This window comes from Balaenoptera physalus (assembly GCF_965194825.1).
Source record: "Balaenoptera physalus genome assembly, chromosome: 3".
In the NCBI taxonomy this organism is placed as follows: Eukaryota; Metazoa; Chordata; class Mammalia; order Artiodactyla; family Balaenopteridae; genus Balaenoptera; species Balaenoptera physalus.
In genome coordinates, this window is record NC_138890.1 from 126,439,273 (window position 1) to 126,464,639 (window position 25,367).

Genomic DNA, 25,367 nt, shown 5'->3' on the forward strand with positions numbered 1-25,367 from the left:
GAGGCTGGGAAGTCTGAGATCAAGGCACAAGCTTGGTCATGTTTGGTGAGAGCCTTCTCCCTGGTTCACAGCCAGTGTCCTCTTTCTGTGTCCACACATGGTGGAAGGGGTGAGGGATATTTCTGGAGGCTTTTTTTATTAGCGCACTAATCCCATTCAGGAGGGCTCCACCCTCGTGGCTTCAGTACCTCCCAAAGGCCCACCTACCAGTATCATCACACTGGGCATTAGGATTTCAACATACACATTTTGTGGGGACACAGATCTTCAGACCATAGCACTTCTTGATTATCCTCACCATGAATGCAGGGCCCTTCTCTATTTCAGAACTGCTATGTCTCCAGCACCTAGAAAAGCATGTGGCACATGGTGGGTGCTCTATGAATAGGTTCCCAGAAAGGAAGATGACTTCCAGAGTTGGAAATGAATATATTTCCCCATCGAATATACTGTCATATGTGTTGAATAGGTTTATAATTTAGGAAATTATGGATTAAATACCACTTATGTCCTGACTACTGGATATAACATTGTTTACATGAGATAATGAATTTCAAGTTCAATTTCTTTTAATAAACTCATAATCTTGATCACAGATCATCTTATCCCCATATCCAGAAAACCCTGCCTCCCTCCCTTTTATTCCTGTTATAGCTCATCAGATTTTAACTCCTTGATGGGATTTTTTTCCTTTGATTTAAAAGAAAGTTTAAATTTATTTTTTTAAAAGAAGAGTCCCACTCAATCTCTGGTAGATTTTTAAAAATTGATTTCTTGAGTGCCACTACTTATCCTCCTTACAGGCCCCTATCTTATTTCACATCCTGCTTTGTGAAAATTATACTCAAGCCCTTTCAAAGGCACCTTGCCTGACTTCCTGTCCTCCCAAGTGGTTCCTGAACCTCTAATCTTTTCCATGGGTCCATTTAAAAACAGCAAAATTTTCTTAATCCCTTTGGGACCCTTGCATCTGCTCTGAATTTCAGTGAGAGGAGCATGGCAGGCAATGAGACTGCAATAAGACCTTGACATTTAGGAGAGTAAATTCTTTCTTCTAATAGCTAGAATCTGCTTTTTCATATAAAAACCAGAGATGTAGACTCATAGACTAGGGCCATCCTGTTACACACCCTTAAGGAATAAAAAGCAGACTAGTTTGAGTAAGTAAAGCGTTTACAAGTTAAATAGGAAAAGTTAAGTCCGGGAATACAGGCTGGGGACAGAGTTCGTTAGTTGTTTCCCAATATCTGCTCTCTCTCTTTTCCTTAGTAATCAAGTCCTCCTTTTATTTAAGGTGGCAGTGATAAAACAATACATTTCCTAGTCTCCCTTGTAGTTAGATGTGACCATATGATGCAGTTCTGGAAAAAGTTTTGTTTGGGTCTGCTTAAAAAGAGCACACCCAGCTGGGAAGTGTGGTTTTCCCCCTTCATCCTTTCTTCCAGTCTGGAACTGGGACTCATGGCTGTAGCTCCTATAGTAATCTCACATCATAAAGTCAGATTGAGGATGGAAGACATAAACAAAGAGTGGGTGACAGAAATGCTGATTTCCTGGAGCCAGCACACCGGTTCCGAATTGGCCATTCTAGGGCTTCTTTTCTGTGAGAGAATAAACACTGGTGTCTTTGAATTTTTTGTTCAGTGTAGCTAAATGTAATCCATTTTTATACAAATGCTCACTTGGGGAGCTTTAAAAAATATCCCAATGCCCAGGCTGCCTCCCAGATCAGAAACTCTGGGGATAGAATTCAAACATCGACAATTTTTTAAAGTTTCCTGGGTGATTGCAGTGTGCAGCCCAGGTTGAGAATCACTGCTTCAGGCTGACAGGCCTCATATTTAGCAAGTTCAAGAATCTCCTGGGGGATGGGGTGGTGCTTGTTAAAAAAATTGGATTTTCAGGGCTCATTCCCCAGAATTTTGGTTCTTTCAGTCCGAGGGCACCCCAGGTGATTCTGAGACAGGCAACGCAGGGAACACATGTGAAGAAACACTGCTTTAGGCAATGGGGCATCTTTGGAAGTTTTAAAGCAAAGAAGTGACAAGATCAGAGGAGAGTGTTAGGAGGATTAGTCTGGACCTACTGAATAAGTTGAAAAGAAGAGGTGAGAGACTGATGGTAAGGAGAACAACTGGGAGATACTACAATACCTGGCCTGAGGGGACGTGATTCTGAACTAAGCGGGTGGCCACAGAAATGGGGGAAAAAGGGGAAGATACAATAGACATTGAAAAAGGTAAAATACTACAGGACTTACTGACAGAATAAGACTGAGGGGGACTTTAAGATACTTATTTTTAGTGACTGAATAATACACTAGGGGTTTGATGACTTCTGGGTTAGCACACACTTCCCCCTTTTGCTGGAACTCAGTTAAATTGCTGTAGATTATTAGTTTACTGTTTATTTACACCTGCAAATGTAATTTTTGTTAACCTGATTGTATCTAGAGTTTTCCATTAGATTGGAAACATTATTTGCTAAATCAACACTTCTATTTAAAAGCTTAGACACATTATCCTAGCAAGAGTCTATTTCACAAATTTTAGTATTTGTTTATAAATATATCTAAATATGTATATATGAACAAGCAATATACACATGTGTAAATATGTATATAGACAAGCAATTAAATGTTTTTCATGAGATTTTTACTTTTTTAAAAAAAGTCATGTCTTCTAGAGCAGAGGAAATAAATGAACTGACTGGTGGTTTAGTTACTGCTGTGGAGCTTGCTTTATGTAGATATCTTTTCGGATGAGACACATCTAAACTTTCAAGGGCTAAAAGTTTAAAGAATGGTTTTTAAAAAATGACCTCAATAGAAAATGGTTATTTAACTATTCAATATAAAGCCACCAAGCAGAGGTTAGGGTGATATTTTATCAAATAACCTCAAACATGATTACCTTCTGAGTAATTCTAAACTACACACTGCCCACTAATTTCTTATAATAAGGAACGCCTATGCCTCAGAAAACAATCTTAAGTGTGCTCTTCAAGTCCTCTCATTTAAAAACCAACATTGGTTTTATAGTTACAAACCAGAAAGAAATAACAGTCAAATGTAATAGAAATATAAAATGTAAGCTAATGTATTTGCTCCTTTTTTACTAAAGTGTGTGTCTGTGTCAAGACACAGTTTCTTTTTTTCCTCTTATTGAACTACAGTTGATTTTTTCAACATTTTCTATTTTATTGTTTTTAAAAAATATTTATTTATTTATTTGTTGGCTGTGTTGTGTCTTCGTTGGCGTGCGCGGGCTTTCTCTAGTTGCGGCGAATGGGGGCTACTCTATGTTCCGGTGCACAGGCTTCTCATTGTGGTGGCTTTTCTTGTTGCGGAGCACAGGCTCTAGGCGCGCAGGCTCAGTAGCTGTGGTGCACGGGCTTAGTTGCTCCGTGGCATGTGGGATCTTCCTGGACCAGGGCTTGAACTCATGTCCCCTGCATTGGCAGGCAGATTCTTAACCACTGCGCCACCAGGGAAGTATAGTTGATCTTTAAATTGAAGTATATAACACAGTGTCTTTTAAGAATAGATTTAAAAATACCAAGTAAACTTAATGAACAAACAAGATGCACATTTCCTCACGAGCTTGGCACTTGGTGCAAACATGAATGAAACACAGCTTTGCTCTCTTGTACTTCACGGTATAAATAATAAAGTGATGATGAGTTTCCTAGAGTTTGTTTTAGGTTTAATTTTCCCTCTAATTGGAACATCTATTAGAAAGCTCTAACAAGGTGAAAGTCATTAGATCTGTTCAAAACATAAAAAGGCTAAACTTCAACTGGCAGTGGGAGACCATGTATCTAGATTCCCTATCACGTTTAGTTTGGTTGATAAGAATAGCACGCTTCTTTAATTTGGTGGGAGGCAGTCCTTTGTCACTTACTCCTGAGTATGCTATGGCCCTGAAGCAACAGAATCAGCACCACTGAGGGACCACCACCTAATCACTTCTGGCCACGCAGACCAGAGAAAGTGAACGTCCTACGTGTGGATTGTAAGGTGCACCTACTCCTCCTCCTAACATTCTCTTTGGCAGTTGGATTTTGCTCCACCTTCAGACACCAGTAATTAAACTGGTTATAGCAAAGTGCTAACCATATTGGGGATTCTTTGTGAACACATCCATTTCATACAGAAAGCATTCTATTCCATGGTCACAAACCCCACCCCTAATATGAGCTACAGTCTTGCAAATGATAAAACACTGGGTGCTGGGAAGTCTTTGTGCAAAAGTGTTGAGAAAGTATGTAGATAGCGTTGGGCAAAACTCCATCCCCACTGGGCAAAACAAACAACCCGAAGTGTGTATTCTACTGCAGATGGGTGAAGGGAATTTGCTATGGGTGGAACTTTCTTCTCCCCACCCCCCAAATTATATGTTGAAGTTCTGACACCCAGCATCTCAGAATGTGACCTTATTTGGAAATAGGTTGGTGCAGATGTAATTAGTTAAGTTAGCGTGAGGTCATACTGGTACAGTAGAGTGGGCCCCTAATTCAATAAGACTGGTGTCCTTATAAAAGGGAAAATTTGGACACACACTCACACAGAAGAACATGTGAAGATGGAGGCAGAGATACTTCAACAAGCCAAGAAACACCAAGATTGCTAGCAAACCACTAGGAGCTAGAGACAGGAACAGATTCTTCCTCCCAGCCCTCAGAAGGAACCAACCCTACCTTACCTTGATCTTGGACTTCTAGCCTCGAGAACTGTGAGACGAGAACTTTCTGCTGTTTAAGCTACTCAGTTTACTCAGGTACTCTGTTACTATAGCCCTAGAAAACTAACACAGAATTGTTCTCCCATCATTATCTCAGATGGATAGCATATTCTTTTGGTGCAGATATAACTCACCTTTCACTATTTGACCAGGGAGAGTTAAAATTTAAAAACCCAAACACCTGTAATAGGAAGGAAACATAAAGGACAGTGTAGGTGGTTTGGCATGCTTGCCAACCAGGCTTATTTTACTATACCTCAGGCCTCCTCCATCATGTGGATTAAAGAAAGCTGAGTGAGCTGCCTCGACGGTCAACAAATACTCCTTCCGCTCTCTACCACCCCATGTAATTGCTGCAGTCTCAGCCAAAGTGCTGAGAGGAAGCATCACTGACTAAGCTGCAGTTCTGTATTCTCTCTCTCCCATTTCAACATCCTAGCAAACACGACAGGGAATGGACAAAAAGGGAGACTGGAAAAATACAGAGCAGAAAAGTCAAATAAGAATCAAACAAAACTAAAATAGACCAAAAAAAATAGAAGAAAAAACACAAGGAGAGATGCAAGGAGAAAGGAGAAAAACACAGGCATGGCTGGCCAGGAAAATAATTGCTGAAAGGAAAAACCTAAAATCTGTGGGTATGGATCCCTAGGATAATCATTATATTGTTCCCGGAAGCCATTAGGAGATTAAGATTCTCCTTGTGATCATAGTATGTTCACATCCTGACAAATTATTTCTGGACTTCAATCATCAAACTTCCTGCATGTGCTGATTTATTCATAGCTCAGTTCTGTAAACAAAATCTATGTGATTCTACACGAATTAACATAGAACACTAGAATGATGAAGCCGGACAACTCAGAAATCATTCAATTCAATTATTGAGGTGTACAGAGAATTTAACAGTCTTGTCCAATGGCATAAGCTTGTCCACATAGCTTATACCAGAGCTAGGCCAAAAGATTTTGTAAATATTATGATTTATGAAGAATCTAGGTTGATTTATACCAAGAAAGTATTTCTAAACTTAACTACTTTTGAACCTTCACATCTCCATATTGGTTTTAAGGTATTAAAGAAGAGGCCTTTTGGTAGCCATCTGGGAAGTTTCAACCGAGAAAATTCCTCAGAACATAATGTAAGAAACCAAAGTAAACAAAAATGTATTTCAGCTAAAATATTTATTTGAAAAATATTTGAGGGGCAGATTTTTTTTTTATATAAATGTATCTTGACCACCTGAATTTTAAATGTCTTATTAGTAATTACAGTAACACTAATCTGAACTTAATAATAGCATTTGCTGTATGCTAGGCAGTCTTCTAAGCGCTTCCTGTATGTTACTTTACTCAATCCTCAGAATACTGTATGATTTGGTCCCATTATGTATTAGCCCTATTTTGCTGATTAAGAAATTGAGGCAGAGAGAGGCAGCATCTTTGCCCAAGGTCACACTATTTATGAGTGGTAAGGCTGAGATTTGAACACTGGCAGTCTAGCGCCAAAGTCTATATACTTAACCACTGTGCCACACTGCCGTTTACAACCCTGTGAAGCAATTTGCAATATCAGTACACATGTATCCCTAGTAAGTGGTAAAACCAGGATTTTATCCAGGTCTAATCTGATTTAGAGTCAATGCTCTTTGCCACGACAGCTATATTGCCTCTCACATTAGCATACTCAAACCTCACTTTCACTCTAATCAGCAGCCGCTAACAGAAGGTCATGGTGTGAATATCCAGTGCAACAAAGGTACCACATCAGCAAAGGAAAAGGACTCCTAATAACCAGCCCACCAACCATAGCATAAACTCCTGGGGTTTGCTGGAGGATATTGGTTCTTCTGGGCCCTCCTAGCTTACATGCTGTACTCTTCTCTCTTCACTCTCAGGAGGTGGTGTGGTTGATAGAACAGGCACTAGACCAGAGAGCATGAAACCTGGGTTCCAGTCTTAGAGCAGCCTGGGACTGGCAGAGTACCCCTGTCAGGGTACTGGCTCCCTAAATCCTGTCTCCCTAAATCCTCTCAACTACCCCAGGAGTGAGCATGACAACTAGTTTACAGATAAGGGAATTGAGATTTAGAGAGTAAGTAATTCCATCAAGGTCAGCAAAGATGGTATTCAGCCCCGGTTTGCCTGACTGTAAAATCCTCATGTACACTCGACCAAGTTGTCACTTTAAATCCTCCAAATCTCAGATTCCTCAAACATAAAACAAGGATATTTTGCTAAATCAGTACTCTCTGTATCATGGAGCCTTAGGGATTCTTCAAAGGGGTCTCAGAAGTCATTTTTGGAGGGAAGTCCAAGGAGACAGGGTCCAGACAACTTCCTACCCCTGATGTGTGTGCATGTGCACACACATAAGTGCATGTGTGTGCACACACACATACACAGAAACATCGAGCAGTGCCCCTCTTAGCTTTAATGCCTAGGAGAGGATCAGCATGGTGAAGGTACAATAACTGTGGTAAATCAAGCCATTCAGAGGAGACTTTGGATTCAGCTGGCTGGCTCTGCCCGGAAAACATCCAATGCCTTTGAAAGAAAAGGCTGTACCTGAACTTCTGCTGATCTAAACACAATTTGAGAAAGTGTTTCGATTGTATCTGTGAAGATGGTCTTCTTCCCCAGGGTCAGCTAGTGAGAAACACAGTCCGAGTTTTCTTCTTTTGTGGTCACCATTCCTTCAGAGTTTCAACTGGTCAGGGATGAAAGGGATGTAGCATTTCTGGCTTAATTCTTTTTTTTTTTTACTTTTAACCCAAACTGTATTTTATTAAATTTAGACATCATCCATTGTAAGAAACACCACTGTTTTATGTACCGTTAGGAAAGAAAAGATGCTGCCACTCAATATGATGCATCATCCATTGTAAAATGAACTGTAAATTCAGAGACATTAAAATGTTAAAGACCTTAGGGATGATGAAGTTGTGGGTCTCAATAGAGAGGTCTCACAATGCCATGGGCTACCTATGTGGTTTAATCCTAACTCTGTTTTTTCTCTTCCTCTCTGTTTATCTTGCCTCATTTTCTTTTTACCCTGTCCACTTTCAACCCTGCCTTCTTCCTCTGGCCCCAGAGCCAGGTGGTAGAGAAGAAAGGAGTGGTCTGTGTTGGTAAGAAATGAGAGAATTCATTTACTCCTTCAAGTCCTGCCTTTCCCCCCACCTGTATTCCTACAAAGAACAACGCATTGGTGCTTAGATGATCACTCTCAGGCAGGCATCTTGATGAATGCATGGAGAGCCAAGATTTACTTTATCCCATCCCTGTAGCTCGTATCCCTTTCACTAAAAGCTACATACGTAGAAAAGAATAAAGCCAATGAAAGTCAAGTGTTCATCATACCTTTTTGATGGTGATCATACCTTTTTAAAAACATTTATTGAGGTATCCTTTACATACCATAAAATTCACTCATTTTAAGTGAATTTGATTGATTTCAATCATTGATTGAATGATTCATTGATTTTCAGAAAACATACCACAATTCAAATTTGAATCATTTCCATCACCCCAAAAAGATACCTCAAGCTCATTTGCACTCACACCCTGTTCCCACCCCAAGCCCTACTCAACCACTAATCTTTCTGTTTCTTATAGATTTGCTTTCTCTGAGCATTTCATATAAATGGAATCATATAATACTTGGTATTTTGTGACTGGCTTCTTTCATTTTGTGTACTCTTTTGGAGGTTCATCTATACATTAGCACGTCTCAGTACTTTGTTTTTTTACGTGACACCTTTTTGAATGGCAGCATTATATGGAGGAAAGTTCACAGATTTCAGAAGCATGTAAACCTGGGGCCAAATCAAAGTTGTACCACTTCTTAGTTGTGTGTCTTTGGGCAATTTCCTTAACCTCTCTAAGACCCATTTGTAGAATAAGGATACTAATCCCTCCCTCAGAGGATTATTCTATCAACTAAATGGATTTTGCCAGCAAACAATGGGCAGTCAAGAAATCTAGTCTTTCTGTCTACATTCCCCAGGAATCATTGTTTTCTAACCCCTGCATCAAATTGTAAAGTGAATCCTACAGCCTCCCTACCAGCCTTCACATGAAGCTTGAAATGAGAGCCCACATAACTAGCAATATCAGGAATGGAATTCCGCCAAGGGCAATCACATCCTTCATTAATGGAGCCCAGATGGTGAGGAGCTAAAGGGATTTCCTTCAATATTGCTGTCATTTTTTAGAAAGAAGGTTAAGCTGTATTTCATTGTTATTTTAAGGAGGAAAATGTTTCAAATTCTACTCTAGAACATTCTACAGAGTTGGCCTTACTTTTGCAAGGCTCTAAGAACAACCTATTTTCCCACTAATTCTTATAAAACTGCCCCCAATAACATCAACCCTCAGATAACATGTAAGTAAGTAGTAAAGGGCTATAACCCCCTGAATTCATAAAATTCACCTCAAATCCTCAAAACTCAACTTTTAGCCAATAGTTTCAGACTCTTTCTTTCCTAAACCTTTAGAAGAACCTGAATTTCATGTGTGTAGCAGAATAGACTAAATTGAACTCCTTGTTCATTTCTCCAGTCCATCTTCTCTGATTAGAACATATCAAATTGAGTTCCAAGTTAAAGGAACTCTGGATATAACCACACCATACACTCTTAGACACAGAGTTTACATAGATGCAGTTCCTTAGCCCTGAGCCCTCTTTTTCCTTCTGAATCATTGTTTCTCCACAGTTTTCAGTCCACCATGATTCCCTTTTGTGTTTCTGATTGTTTTTCTCTCTTCTTCTCTGAGATTTATCACAGCTGCATTTCTTCCCCAAATTCCTTAAACACTTAATTCCTTTCCACCTCCTAGATTCACTCCCAGACTTACTTCCTGTTAAGTATAGTATAACAGTTAAAACAGAAAAGGATAATACTTTTCAATATTTCTACTAAATTAAATAGGTTTGCAACGTATTTTATGTATCTCTCACTTCCAGGAGGTTAGCACAGCGAATCATTTTTCATCATGTAAAATGCCTGTTGTCAAATGTAGACTAGTTATTAAGAGAGGCAACATATGGCTTTCTAATCTTTATATACTAATAATTGTCACTATACATATTAATGGCATTAAAGATAACAAAGAGTGATTCTTTCAAAAAAGTAAATTAGATATAATTCCTACAAGTGATCAATCTGCAACATTATCATGAGAGTCTGACTAACTAGAACTTCTACTGTGATAAAACCATACTCATGAAGACAAATAGATAAAAGCTATATCCAGACCGAATCAAACACTTAAATCAATGTATCTGCATAAGGATTCCTGTGTTTCCTTGCTCTCTGTACTTATGTGAAAATAGGAACTGTTAACAAAATCCAGGACTAATTTTTCTCCCACTATTGAGAGATCGGGAAGGAGTGAGTGCGGTCTCAGGAGAGAAGTTTTCACTCACTGTCTTATTACCTAAAATAGGCATGAGAATCCATAAATGTGATAAAAAGAAATAAAAATAATTTGGGGGGGCACAAAAAGCTTAAATTTAGTTAGATTTGTGAATTTCCCCAATCTTTAAAAAGCTTTTCTCATGTTAAAACTTCCCTTTCATACACTACAGTGAAGAGAGTAATTTATATCCAAGACTTTATTTTAGGGATTTTATTTTAAATGATGTCATAGGAATTTATCTCATGGTGTAAAAAGTTTAGTAAATCTGGGATTTAGCAAAGATTTTCCCCCTACTGCACAGGACTTTTGTGCAGTAGATGTTTAGCAGCAGATGACAAAATAATCTTGAGGCATGATGATTTAACTTCAGTTTGGTGTCCAAACATTCTGCAAAAACATTTTAAGCCCCAAATTCCAACATGTGGCCAGCATATTGAAAGTTAATTTTTTTAAAAAATCACTTAATAACCCAAATATTCAATACATATATAAGAATCACACAACTTTTGGATTATAACTTGGTCTACAGTCTGTTCATAGCTCTCTAGAAAATCCTGATCTCGGGGTGATTGGTTAAAACCTCACATTTGCAGAGAACATCTCTCAGGCCTTGGTCACCATAAATATCTGCCAGCATGCACACATCATGTATATGAATTACCAAATAATGCCAAGAGTCTCCTACCCCGAGATGGCAGCAAGTTTTTGGTGTGCCTGGCGGGCCATTTCACAGCCTTTGGTTCTTGTCTTGTGCATTTCCGCCCTGAGTGAGGGGCAGCTGACAGAGACGTCCCCGATAGAAATGACCAGTTCTCGGTACAGGGCCACTTGCGTGTTGAACTCTTGGACAAGCTGGAAAAGAGAGCGAGTTTCTTTCATAAGACACTGATCAGGAAGTTTCCTATTTTGAGTACCTAAACAGAGGCTTTCGCTGACCCCTGAGCCACCTCCCCAAATCTCCTGCTAAAGAGCCTACAGATTGTTTAAAGATTGGGGCACAAAGATGTAAGTTCTCTTCATCCAAAGCAAGTGTTTATTTTTCATCGGTACGTCTCGTCATGGAAGCTCTGTTTCCAGACCTACTTGCCGCCACCCGTTCAGACTCAGTTTCTGAAGAGCCAGAGCATATTTGGAGAGCTACCATGCCACTCCCAGGTAACTAGAGAGTGATGCTGGGAACTCTCCCATAGAAGTCTCCCCTCTACCACAGCTGGGATGTGGATTTGAACTGGCCTGGGGACAAAGGCCAAAGGTGGGTTATATTAGGCAAACCATTCACCTCCTGCCGGACCACTGAACCGCTCCGGCTGGGCTCCGAGCTTGACGGGAAGACCGGCTACAGCGTCTGAGCTGGAACCTTCGTCCCCTCCGCAGAGCCCCGTGCACTCTATTTGGGTTTGTTTGCTACTGTGTCCCCACAAAGCAGCACTCTTACCTACTCAACCCCTCCCTCCCTGGTGAGCCAGCCAGTTTACCGTGTCTTTCGTATCTGCCATTCTCCGAGGGGGTAGAGGCACGACCTACAGCCGCTGACCCCAAGACCCTTTCCGCGGCACTTCTTGGCGGGGCCATTACGACCCGGGTGTCACCGCGAATCTGGGGGACTGCAGATTTAAAAATAGTGCATGTGCACGTGACCGGCATGGAGGAGCTGAGGGTGGCGGAGTTCCTGGCACTCAGGCGAAAGATTAACGTACACGATTCCCCCACCTCTCCAAAAAAAAAAAAAAAAAAAAAAAAAAAAAAAAAAAAAAAGGCGCATTTTCCACCTACCATCTTGCAATCGTCCAGGGCTCGTTGGGTCTTGTGGGCGCTCTCGGAGCCGCTGCCCCTGCGCTCCCAATCCCGGCTCTGCAGCGGGGGCTTGCTGATCTGGAAGATTGAGGAGCGGGTGGACCGGCTGGGGCGCTTTTTGCGCCCATTCGGTGCAGAACTCATGCATACACATCCACCAAGCCGAAGCCGCTGGTGCAGTGCGCCCCGGCGCGGGCGGCCAGGTAGTTGCCCTGCGCGCCGCCGCCAAGCAGCCGGAGCCGGGACCCGAGGCGCGGCGCTCACAGGCTTGGGACTGGCTGCGCGGGTGGGTAACCTTCAGCTTGAAGGAGAGCCGGGGAAGCGCTGGCTGTGCCGTGCAGCATCGCTTCCACTAGCAGCGAGGAAGGAGCTCGGTCAAGTTCCGCTCAGCAGCACTGCCGGCCCTGTCCCGGGAGCTGGACGCTGGCGCGGGCTCGCACTGCCTTCCCCTCGGCATGGATCGCGAGGCTGGGCGAGAAGGAACACGCCGCCCGGCGGTTCCTAGTTTCCATTCAGATGGGTGAGCAGCTTTCAAAGCCTGCGCTGCCAGGTGGAGGGGAGGGCGGGCAGGGGGAGATTGTCGCTCTAGCTTCGGGTGTCCTCCCGCAGTGGCGCTCCGTTCGTCTATCTCCTCCCTCCCCCGTCACCAGGCCTGGAAAGGCTGGCAGTCCCCGAAGCAGGCAATTGGCTCTAATCCGTTGTCTTGATTCCTCGTCTCCACGGGGCTCATCTGTTTGAGGATCCCTAATGAATCCGTGGCGGGACCGGCAGACGCAGGGAATCGGTCCGGCTGACGTTGTTCGCGGCCCCGCACATTGATAGGACAGGAATACTAATGTGATCCGTCCATACAACCCCCTTCCCCCTCCAGGGTTTATGCACTTATCCAATCAAATCCCCGGGAACATCAATTGCAATATTACTTCATCTGCTCTATTATTAGAAACGAAAAGTGTCATCAGAGTGGAGCACATTGCCACATGCTGGGACATAAACACGGATTTCAGATCAACCAGTGTGGCCTTGAGGCCCTCACCTTCCAACACATTCCGGGGCCACAGATTAGTAAAGCCCAACGAGGAGGGAGTAAGGTTCTTGCCTCAGGAGGAAGATCTCTTGATAACAGTTTTTAAAAATAGCTTTGTTTCCGGGAGTTTTGTTGTTGTGGTGGTGTTTTTGTTCTTGTCTATGTTCACCATGTGCCGGGAGAGAACCTGCAGCAGTGGGGGCAGAATGCAAGAGGCCTTCAGTCAAACTGGTCCTCAACCCATCCCATCCCACCTTAACGAGTCAAGCTCCTGGTCTTCCATTCCAGAGTCTCAGGACCCAGCTCTGAGAGCTTCCCAATAGAGATTTGAACAAGTAAGAGCCAACAGGCCTCCCTGGGCACTCAAGATGACTCAACTCTCCTTTACGGGACATCGGTGACCCAGAGGCCAATGGAGGTGGCCCAGGATAGTGGGGAAGATGACTGCATGAAAAGGGGCCCTGGGGGGGTGAGTTCCTTGGCCATTTAAGTTCACCCTTACCACTGACATCCTAAGATTCTTCTGGAAGGAAGAGAGGTAGCATGGGCATTCAACTCCAATGCTCTGAGAATGCTTGTTCCCTTGAATGGTTTGTTTGGAGGGGACCGATAAAGAAGTCTGCCACAGGGGAACTACTTATGTGTTGCAGAGCCTAATGAAGAACAAAAAGGAGGTTCTGGTCAATCTCTTAAGGGGTTATAGAGAGTACACAGAGAGGGAGAACCAGAAATAGCCAGAAAGGCTAACACCCTAAGGAGACATTTCTAGAATTTTTTTACAAAGCAGGTGAACATAATGGGGTAGTATAATAAGAAAGATATTTGGTCTTTGTCCTCAGTTCCTGGCACAGAGCTCCTAAAACCCTTGTAATTTCCCTAGTGATAAGGGTGATAGGAACCCCTTGTCACCAGAGAGACCAAGCCTTGATTAGGCATTTGGAACTTTCAGCCCGCCCCCCACAACTTACCCAGAAGGGAGAGAGGCTGGAGACTGATTTAATCATGAATAGCCAATAGTCTGACCAATCATGCCTACATACTGAAACCTCCATAAAAACCCCTAAACAATGGGGTTCAGGGAGCTTCTGGGTTGGTGAAGACATGGGGTTGCTGGGAGGCTGGCATACTCAGAGAGGGGGCATGGCATCTCCCCGTTCTCCCTCACATACCCTACGCATCTCTTTCTGAGTCGTATTCTTTATAATAAGCTGGTAAGTAAAGTGCTTTCCCAAGTGCTGTGAGTCATGCTACCAAACTATCGAATCTGAGAGGCATTTGTGGGAACCCCCCAATTTGTAGCCAAGTTGGACAGAAGTATAGGTAATCTGGGGACTTTATTCTTGTGACTGGTCTCTGCAGTGAGGGCAGATTTGTGGGTCTGAGCCCTTAAACATGTGGGGCCTGATGCTAGCTCCAGGTATTGAATTGTAGGACACCCAATTGGTTTTGGAGAGTTGGAGAAATAGTGTTGAAAAAGATACCATGTATTTGGTTGGGGAGGAAAAAACCCTAACCAGGGGATATCTGAATGGATATTCAGCTGCATTGGCATAGTGCTTCACAAAAGATTGAGTCAGTTTTCCCTAAGGACGAGTGGGGGAGAGAAGCATCAGCTCCCACCCCAGACCTTGGTGTGCTATTATCCTCCAGGTGTTTAGATGGTAGGGAGACCAGGGTGAAGGGCTCTTCTGTTGGCTGAGTCTCCCCAAATGTAGGAAGATAAAGAGGTTAACTCTTAGCCAACTCTGACTGTTCCTTTTTCCCTCAGTCTCAAATTTCTCTCTACCTCATGTGTGTAGGGAGGAGAGGTTGAAGAACACATCAGGTGGTTTGGTGAAATTTTCTGGGATTTGGTGAGTGGTTGGGATGCTGAGGGAAGGTATAGGGAGGCGAAGGAAGGATGGATAATACTCATTTGTAAATTAGGTCCTGTGATATAGACCCTTGTGTTACCACTAACTACCTCTCTCCCCACTACCAAACTTAAAGAAAAGTCTGCCCTAACCCAAGGTTCGTGGTGCTTTGGAGAATTAAAGGAAAAGGGACTGCATGTTACATGTGTGTGGACCTAGGATAGAGAAAACAGGACACTGGAGGTGAGTCTTCTGGAAATCTTTTGCCACCACTCTGCTGTTTCATCCCCTGTCCCTGAAGGGAAATACTGCCACCAGATTTGAGCGTCTCCAAGCTCCTTAGTAGTGGGTTTCTACTTCAGCTACAGCCATCTGGTTTCTACTCCCCGCTTCTTCTGCCTAGAGACCATTTCAACAAATTAAAAGAAAAAAAGGCAACACAATTGCACTGCCCTGTTTCTATGCCATATTTCTTGCAGTAGGTGGGGGCGGGGAGGGAATAAATGGGTCAGACTCAAGGGCACATCTGAAGGACCACAGATTTGGAAACCTGCTGGGGGATTACGCAGAAATTGTCATTTGTAGGTGCCCCTTGGTCTTCCCTGATACACAGCCTAAGCCATTTTCCTGAGAGGGAAGAAAAATAGCATCAATCCCAGAGCTGTCTCTCTGAGGGACAAATGCTGTAATCAAAATAGCAGCAGGCAGACTTAGTTCCCTCACCTTCCCCCTCATTCAAAACAGCATGAATTTACATTCCTGGGGCTGACTGCCAAATAGAAGGGTAAAGTGCATTTGGAAATCCCAATAACAAGGGTACATTTTCTGGTTATCTAGACCCAATTTTGGCACAATTCTGATAATGGGTCCTCTATAGGTATACAGCTTTGACTCAACTCACATCCTAGATTCACTCCAACATAAGATCCACCTTACATTTCATGTTCTCTCTATGGTAATTTTAGAGAAGTTGTTTTGATTTAGAATTGAGAATTAAAAAAAATGAGTATTAGTTAAGAGTGAATATGAACAACTGGTAAGTTTCTTCAAATTGGTGCTATCGGGAACCACAGTGCGACCCAGAGATGCACATCTCAAACTGGGCTGTGCAAAAATGGAAAAGGACCTTATCTGTGTGGGTCTGTGCCAGAGGCGAAGAAAAATACATTAAGATGCTGAATCCTGAGAAGTTGGAAAGATCTGAAAGGAATAATCAAGTTATTTTCTATTAGTGTCAAAAGAGATTAAGTTATTGTGAAGAATTTAGTGAATAAACTATTTAGTAAATGGTTTATTTCCACTAAAACCAGAAAGAAGTACAATATATTGGAATATTTATTAATTTCAAAAATATTTTTGAGCATTTTTATTAGGTGCAGTTCCAGGTTTTATTGGTCCTAAAACATGTAACTGGGGGCCCTTCTTTAAGAAAAAGAATCCAAAAAATTAAATACAAAATTAGATATATGGTCTTGGGAGGAGCCTATGCAATGAGGTTCCCTGAAGTTAGGTTTTGTTACCTTCATGGTAAATTGCCACATTTGTTGTTTATTTTATGCACAGTGGGCATCTGGTATTTTGCCTCCTCTGATTTTATTCTCCTTTTTCTGATAACAGCACCTTAAATTTCCTTTGAGAAAACCAGTCTTCTTTCCCTTTTTATCATATGGCTCATGGGTGGGCATATGAATCAGACCTGGCCAATAAGAGTACTATCTTCTAGTAGCCACAATGATTGGTTTATTAGTGGGTATGGAATCTAAACTGAAGTAATGAACTTTAGGCCTTGGGACTTTTTCTAGAACTATTAGGTTGAAACATTTGAAATTGCTATTACTCAACCATTTTAGACCTACATAAATGACAATTTTATATATTTCAACCTAATATTGAGAGTTTCTTTTCCTTGGGTTGCTAGGGGATAAGATGAAAGTCTGCAGTTTCTGGTGGTTGCCTCTGCCACTCATGATCAACAAACTGCCTGAGAGCCAACACAGAGAAAATCAGAATGGAGAGATGGAGAAAGATTGATTTTTTGGGGGAGGGAGGATAATTGACATACAACATTATAGTAGTTTCAGGTGTACAACATACTGATTTGATATTTGTATATATTGCAAAATGATCACCAAAATAATCTACAGATCTTCCTCAACTTACAACAATGGGGTTACTTCCCAATAAACCCATTATAAGTTGAAAATATGTGAAAATGCATTTGATACACTCAAGCTACTGAACATCATAGCTTAGCCGAGCCTACATTAAACATGCTCAAAACACATTAGCCTACAGTTGGGCAAAATCATCTAACACAAAGCCTATTTTATAACAAACTGTTGAATATCTCATATAATTTATCACATACTGTACTGAAAGTAAAATACAGAATGGTTGCATGGGTACAGGATGGTTGTAAGTATATTGTTTGTTTACCCTTGTGGTAGCATGGCTGACTGGGAGCTACTGGTGCCCAGCATCACAAGAGAGTATCATACTGCATATCTGCTAGCCTGGAAAAAGTCAAAAAAATTGTATGTCAAACCATTGTAAGTCGGGGACCATCTGTATTTAACATCTGTCAACATACATAGTTACATATTATTTTTTCTTGTGATGAGAAATTTTAAGATTTATTCTCCTAATGACTTTCAAATATGCAATATAGTATTATTAACTTTAGTCACCATGCTGTACATTACATCCCCTTGACTTATTTATTTTATAACTGGAAGTTTGTACCTTTTGACTCCCTTTACCCATTTTGCCCACACCCCTCAATCCCCCCCACTTCTGGCAACCACTTCTCTGTCTGTATGCTTGGTTTTTTCTTATTTTTCTTTTTTAGATTCCACATATAAGTGAGATTATATGGCATTTGTCTTTTTCTGACTTATTTCACTTAGCATAATGCCCTTGAGGTCCATCCATGTTGTTGCATATGACAAGATTTCATCCATTTTTATGGCTGGATAGTATTCCTTTGTATATATATACCACAATTTCTTTGACCATTCATCTATTGATGAACACACGTTGTTTCCATGTCTCAACTATTGTAAATAATTCTGCAATGTACATAGGGATGCATATATCTTTTCTAGTTAGTGTTTTTGTTTCCTTCAGATAAATACCCAAAAGTGGAATTGCTGGATCATATGGTAGTTCTATTTTTAATTTTTTGAGGATCCCCCATACTGTTTTCCATAGTGGCTGCACCAATTTACATTCCCATCAAGAATCCACAAATGTTCCATTTTCTCCACATCCTTACCAGCACTTGTAATTTCTTGTCTTTTCCATAGCAGCCATTCTGACAGGGGTAAGGTTATATCCCATTGTGGTTAAATTTGCATTTCCCTGATAATTAGTGATGCTGAGCATCTTTTTGTGTACTATTGGCCATCTGTATGTCTTCATTGGAAAAATGTCTATTCAGGTCTCCTGCCCACTTTTAATTGGATTTAAGAAAATAATTAATTTACTTTTTGCTATTAAGTTGTATGAGTTCTTTATATATTTTGGATATTAACCTCTTATCAGATATATAATTTACAAATATTTTCTTCCATTCAGTAGGTTGCTTTTTCATTTCGTTGATGGTTTCCATTGCCATGCAGAAGAGTTTTCAGTCTGATGTCATCCCACCTATTTATTTATTTATTTTTGCCTTTGGTTTGGCGTCAAATCTAAAAAATCATTGCCAAGACAGATAACAAGGAAATTGCTGCCTTTGTTTTCTTCTAGGAATTTTATGCTTTCAGATCTTATGTTCAAATCTTTGATCAATATTGAGTTAATTTTTGGGTATGGTGTAAGATAGTGGTCCAGTTTCATTCTTTTGCATGTTGCTGTCCAGTTTTCTCAACAACATTTAATGAAGAGAGACTGTCCGGGTCCCACTGTATATTCTTGGCTGCCTTGTTGTAAATTAATTTACTATATATGTGTAGGTTTATTTCTGGACTCTCCATTCTGTTCTGTTGATCTATGCATCTGTTACAATACCATACTGTTTTGATTATTATAGCTTTGTAATATAGTTTGAAATCAGGGCTCATGATGCCTCCCGCTTTGTTTCTTTCTCAAGGTTGCTTTGGCTATTCAAGGTCTTTTATGGTTTCATACAAATTTTAGGATTATTTGTTCTATTTCTGTGAAAAATGCCATTGGAATATTGACAGGGATTGCATTGAATCTGTAGATTGCTTTGGGTAGTATGGACACTTCAATGATATAAATTCTTCCAATCCATGAACACAAATTATCTTTCCATTTATTTGTATCTTCTTCAATTTCTTTCATCAATGTTTTATAGTTTTCAGTGTATACGTCTTTCATGTCCTTGGTTAAATTTATTGCTAGGTTTTTTATGTTTATTTTTGTTTTGATGCAATTGTAGAAAGATTGATTCTTAATGATATTATTTGAGCACAGGGATCCAGTTTTGCCTTAAACCAAAGTATTCCTACAATTTAAGTTAGGTGAACCAAATCCCTTTTAAATTATCTCAGTTTGATTTGAGTTACTACCATTTGCAACCAAAAGAGTCCTCATTAATATTATACATAAAGAATAATTGCGCACAAGTATAAAATACATCAGATCAATTTGTCATTTAGTACTTAGTCAGTGTTCACTATGAATAAGGCACTGTAGCAAAGAGCAGAGAGAATGCAATAAAATTAAAGATATGATTCCTTCTATGGTACTTACACTGGGAGGTGAACACACATACACACACACACGTGAAATCACGAAGAACAATAAAATATATATTAATGTTATTTTCTGATGTGTATAAATACTTTAAGAATTTAGAGATGGGATCAACCTCTCTGTAGGCTGAAGCTATTAGAAAAGACTACATGATAGAGATGCAACCTGAGGTAGGAATATGTAGAATCTGGATAGATGAAGGAGTAGGGAGAGCTCTTCAGGGGTTGGCTAATAACAAAGGCACAAGAGTGGAGTGGAGTGAACAAAGAGCCTGACCTGAATTGGAGAGAAGGAAGAGAGGCTAGTGTGAGAGTGCTGTGGGTAAGGTCACAGAAGTAGGATAAATGACTCAGTTCCTTTGGTTTAGGGAAAGAAGGAGGACGGTAGGTGAGAAGCAGAGAAAACTTAAGTTTTCTTCGGATGACAATAATGTACATGATTTGAGGCCACAATGGGAAGCAGATATACCAAAGGACTAACCTGATGTCTACCACTGACTTCTTATACTTTTAAAGGACTGGACTTGGGGGTTGAACTCCAGTGTTCTGAGGAATTGATGATGCAAATTATGGGCAGAGTGGGAGTTAGTGTTATCTAAACATAAAATGGTTCACATTACTTAGACCTTTTAGAGCAAAACAGAGGAGTTTGATCCTGATACTGGGTTGGGTAAGACCTTGGGCAAAAGAGGACCACTGCCATTTCGTGATTATGTGAATTAAAATGAGGCAAGTGATGCTTTAAGAAAATTAATCTGGCAGTGATAGGTAGGATGCATTGGAATGAAGAGGTAGTGAAGCCATTTATTAGGCTATTATCATAATCCAAGTGGACAAGGAGCCTGAGTGTGCCAGTAAGAATCAAGGAGAAATTGCAGACTATTTTAAGGTAACAGCATTACCTCAAGAAAGGACTGACTAGAAGATAATAGAAACTATCCAATATAAAAAGCAACAGCTATTTCAATATCCCATGGAAATAGCAAAATCCATTGGCAATTATCTCTGAAATTTGTATCTAACTTTGACTCTATAGAGCTGTTCCTGTCTTGTATGTACACAGGACATGTACCCATTGGCCAAACTCCAGCCTGCTTTGTCCATGGATTCTACTGTGACCTCTTTCCCATTAACTAGACCTCTTTCCAGCCAACCATGGCTCTGGCCTATATCTTATCTGCACCTTCCCAAAGCTAAACACTAATCAGCTACTGCTTTGTTGGCCCTATTTCCTTTTGCTGGCCCCACCAACCTTGCCTGCAGTGGCCACTCCTTCCAACACAACTTGGTTCTTTTGAGGACACTTCTGGGCCAGCCAAGTATGCTGAAACACGCACTGGGGAAACACTGCAGTGGACAGGCTATGTCTGCAGAACCAGTTCCTTAACTGTCCTCTGACACAGCTCATTTCTGGCCAGTCTATTTGCTACTTTGCTTCATTCTCTGGTTCCTCTTTGCTCTCTCATTCTCTCTCTTTCATTCTCTCTCTCCCTCTCTCCCTGTCTCTCTAATAATCACACAACTGACATAAGCGTGACTTTTCCTTGTTCTAAAAAAATACATATTCAGATAAGGATAAAGTCCTCTTTGTTCACCATCCCAGCCTCAGTCCTCTCCTCCCTCCCCAGAAATAATCCTTCTAATCATTTTGCTGTGCAGATCTTCTGTTACACAACTGTATACTTATATGTCCCTGAAAAAACATGTAGTATTTCATTGTTGTTTATATATGTGTATGTTTTTATAGAAATTATATATTATATGTATCATTCTACAACATGCCTTTCTTTTTTCTATTTTACTGTGTCTTTGCAGAGGCTTCTGTATTAGTGCACATCTACTTCAATCTTGTACTTCTGCGTGGTATTCTGAATAACAGATACATCACAGTTTACTAAACCATTCTCTAGTTGGGACATTTAGATTATTTGTAATATTTTAATATTATCAGTAATGCTGCAGTAAAATTCTTAAGCATGCCCTCTTCTTCATATGCCTTCATATGTGGGTCTATATTTCATTAGTGTATATGAAGAAGTGAAATTGCTGGGTCATAGAGTATACGCATTTACATTTGTAAGAGATACTCTGAAATTGCTTTCCAAAGTGGGTATATCAAATTACATGCATGCTGGCTATTTTTGAGAGTACCTGTTTCCCCACATACTGGTCAGTTTGATATCATTAAACTTTTCAATTTGTGCCAGTTTGACTTTCCATCTTGATGCTATATTCTTACCTCTCAGCCTTCCAGTTTCTCTTCTCAGGATTTCACTGATTTAGTCCTTCTTAGCAAAGAATCTCTGTAGACTGATACTCTATAGCCTGGTAATGATCCCCTCCACACACTCGCGGTACTACCCTCCCACCCATCATGGTCCCAGGACACCTGCTCACATAAGTAGTCTTGAGTGGGTGCAGCCCATCTCTGAAAGAGTGGGCTTCCAAATTGCTTACTCTTAGGACAGACAGGCAGGGCAGGGGTGAGAGAAAGGAGAAAAAGATGAATTCACACTTCCTAGTCTAAGAAATTGGAAAATGGAGCTTTCCTTGATAGAATTGAGCAGTTGAAGATACTAGGGTTGGAGATGAAAATTTAGAAGTTAGAAGCAAAAGGGGGTCAGGGAAGCCTTGAGAATGGACGTGTTTCTAGGAAGGAGTAAGTGTAGAAAGGGAAAAAGTCAAAGGGGTGTTTAAGTCCCGAGACATGTCAGCAGATAAGAGGTGGGATACAGGAAAGAGTCAGCAGAGGGATGGAGAAGGGATGGCCAGGAAAACAGAGGAAGAAACCACTGAATGCGGTGTCACAGAGCAAAGGGCAGAGTCACTTTCAGGGAGTGAGCTGCCTGTTGTCCCAGAGATATCAAGTAAGAAAGGGACTTAGAAAAATACCTTTTGGCAAGAAGAGGTCATTGTGTAAATCTAATGAATGGAAGGAGCAAAACGCAAATTGTAAGTGAGCAATGAGGGTAAGAAGTGGAAGAAGCAGGTGGGGACCATAAGCATAAGGGGAGGGACAGAAATAGGACAGTTGTTACAGAATGGCAGGTTCTGATAAGTGTACGATTACCTTTTTTAACATCTTTATTGGAGTATAATTGCTTTACAATGGTGTGTTAGTTTCTGCTTTATAACAAAGTGAATCAGCTATACATATACATATATCCCCATATCTTCTCCCTCTTGTGTCTCCCTCCTTTCTAGGTGGTCACAAAGCACCAAGCTGATCTCTCTGTGCTATGCGGCTGCTTCCCACTAGCTATCTATTTTATATTTGGCAGTATATATAAGCCCATGCCACTCTTTCTTTAAAGGTTTTCTTTTTTTTTTAGTTTTTTAAATTTTATTTTATTTATTTATTTATGGCTGTGTTGGGTCTTCGTTTCTGTGCGAGGGCTTTCTCTAGTTGTGGCAAGTGGGGGCCACTCTTCATCACGGTGCACGGGCCTCTCACTATCGCAGGCTCTCCTGTTGCGGAGCACAGGCTGCAGACGCGCAGGCTCAGCAACTGTGGCTCACGGGCCCAGCCGCTCCGCGGCATGTGGGATCCTCCCAGACCAGGGCTCGAACCGGTGTCCCCTGCATTGGCAGGCAGATTCTCAACCACTGTGCCACCAGAGAAGCCCCCATGCCACTCTTTCACTTGGTCCCAGCTTACCCTTCCCCCTCCCCGTGTCCTCAAGTCGATTCTCTACATCTGTGTCTTTACTCTTGTCCTGCCCCTAGGTTCTTCAGAACCTTTTTTTTTTTTTTTTTTTAAAGATTCCATATATATATGTTAGTATATGGTATTTGTTTTTCTTTTTCTGACTTACTTCACTCCACTCTGTATGACAGACTCTAGGTCCATCCACCTCACTACAAATAACTCAATTTCGTTTCTTTTTATGGCTGAGTAATATTCCATTGTATATATGTGTCATGTCTTTATCCATTCATCTGTCAATGGACACTTAGGTTGCTTCCATGTCCTGGCTATTGTAAATAGAGCTGCAATGCACATTGTGGTACATGACTCTTTTTGAATTATGGTTTTCTCAGGGTATATGCCCAGGAGTGGGATTGCTGGATCGTATGGTAGTTCTATTTTTACTTTTTAAAGGAACCTCCGTACTGTTCTCCATAGTGGCTGTATCAAGTTACATTCCTACCAACAGTGCAAGAGGGTTCCCTTTCCTCCACACCCTCTCCAGCATTTATTGTTTGTAGATTTTTGATGATGGCCATTCTGACCAGTGTGACGTGATACCTCATTGTAGTTTTGATTTGCATTTCTCTAATGATTAGTGATGTTGAGCATCCTTTCATGTGTTTGTTGGCAATCTGTATATCTTCTTTGGAGAAATGTCTATTTAGGTCTTCTGCCCATTTTTGGATTGGGTTGTTTGTTTTTTTGATATTGAGCTGCATGAGCTGCTTGTAAATTTTGGAGATTAATTGCTTGTCCGTTGCTTCATTTGCAAATATTTTCTCCCATTCTGAGGGCTGTCTTTTTGTCTTGTTTATGGTTTCCTTTGCTGTGCAAAAGCTTTTAAGTTTCATTAGGTCCCATTTGTTTATTTTTGTTTTTATTTCCATTTCTCTAGGATCTGGGTCAAAAAGGATCTTGCTGTGATTTACATCATAGAGTGTTCTTCCTATGTTTTCCTCTAAGAGTTTTATAGTGTCTGACTTTACATTTAGGCCTTTAATCCATTTTGAGTTTATTTTTGTGTATGGTGTTAGGAAGTGTTCTAATTTCATTCTTTTACGTGTAGCTGTCCAGTTTTCCCAGCACCACTTATTGAAGAGGCTGTCTTTTCTCCAGTGTATATTCTTGCCTCCTTTATCAAAAATAAGGTGACCATACGTGTGTGGGTTTGTCTCTGGGCTTTCTATCATGTTCCATTGATCTATATTTCTGTTTTTGTGCCAGTACCATATTATCTGGATTATTGTAGTTTTGTAGTATAGTCTGAAGTCCGGGAGCCTGATTCCTCTAGCTCCGTTTTTCTTTCTGGAGATTGCTTTTGCTATTCGGGGTCTTTTTTGTTTCCATACAAATTGTGAAATTTTTTGTTCTAGTTCTGTGAAAAATGCCATTGGTAGTTTGATAGGGATTGCATTGAATCTGTAGATTGCTTTGGGTAGTATAGTCATTTTCACAATGTTGATTCTTCCAATCTAAGAACATGGTATATCTCTCCATCTGTTTGTATCATCTTTAATTTCTTTCATCAGTGTCTTGTAGATTTCTGCATACAGGTCTTTTTTCTCCTTAGGTAGGTTTATTCCTAGGTATTTTATTCTTTTTGTTGCAATGGTAAATGGGAGTGTTTTCTTAATTTCTCTTTCAGATTTTTCATCATATAGTCTATAGGAATGCAAGAGATTTCTGTGCATTAATTTTGTACCCTGCTGCTTTACCAAATTCATTGATTAGCTCTAGTAGTTTTCTGGTAGCATCTTTAGGATTCTCTACGTATAGTATCATGTCATCTGCAAACAGTGACAGCTTTACTTCTTCTTTTCCGATTTGGATTCCTTTTGTTTCTTTTTCTTCTCTGATTGCTGTGGCTAAAACTTCCAAAACTATGGTGAATAATAGTGGTGAGAGTGGACAACCTTGTCTTGTTCCTGGTCTTAGAGGAAATGGTTTGAGTTCTTCACCATTGAGAACGATGTTGGCCGTGGGTTTGTCATATATGGCCTTTATTATGTTGAGGTAAGTTCCCTCTATGCCTACTTTCTGGAGGGTTTTTATCATAAATGGGTGTTGAATTTTGTCGAAAATTCAGCTTTTTCTGCATCTATTGAGACGATCATATGCT

At 40.7% G+C, this 25,367-nt stretch overlaps 1 protein-coding gene and 1 long non-coding RNA gene across 4 annotated transcripts in view; one reads left to right on the forward strand and one right to left on the reverse strand.

Moving 5' to 3' along the window:
- The window catches only part of RGS7BP (regulator of G protein signaling 7 binding protein), a 126,649-nt gene extending 103,801 nt beyond the window's left edge, over positions 1-22,848 (reverse strand). The window contains exons 1-2 of one of the 3 annotated variants that reach the window (XM_082457372.1): positions 11,939-22,848; positions 10,851-11,017 (exon numbers count right to left, since the gene is read on the reverse strand). In XM_082457372.1, the coding sequence (XP_082313498.1) occupies positions 10,851-11,017; positions 11,939-12,103 (332 nt within the window). In that variant the 5' untranslated portion in view covers positions 12,104-22,848. Of the gene's footprint in view, positions 1-10,850; positions 11,018-11,640 lie in introns of those variants that run through there. The other 2 variants (XM_082457373.1, XM_082457371.1) reach the window with 2 other exon arrangements.
- Positions 1-25,367, forward strand: part of LOC309658614 — a 136,024-nt gene that overhangs the window by 20,008 nt on the left and 90,649 nt on the right. The gene's annotated exons all lie outside the window — the stretch shown is intronic.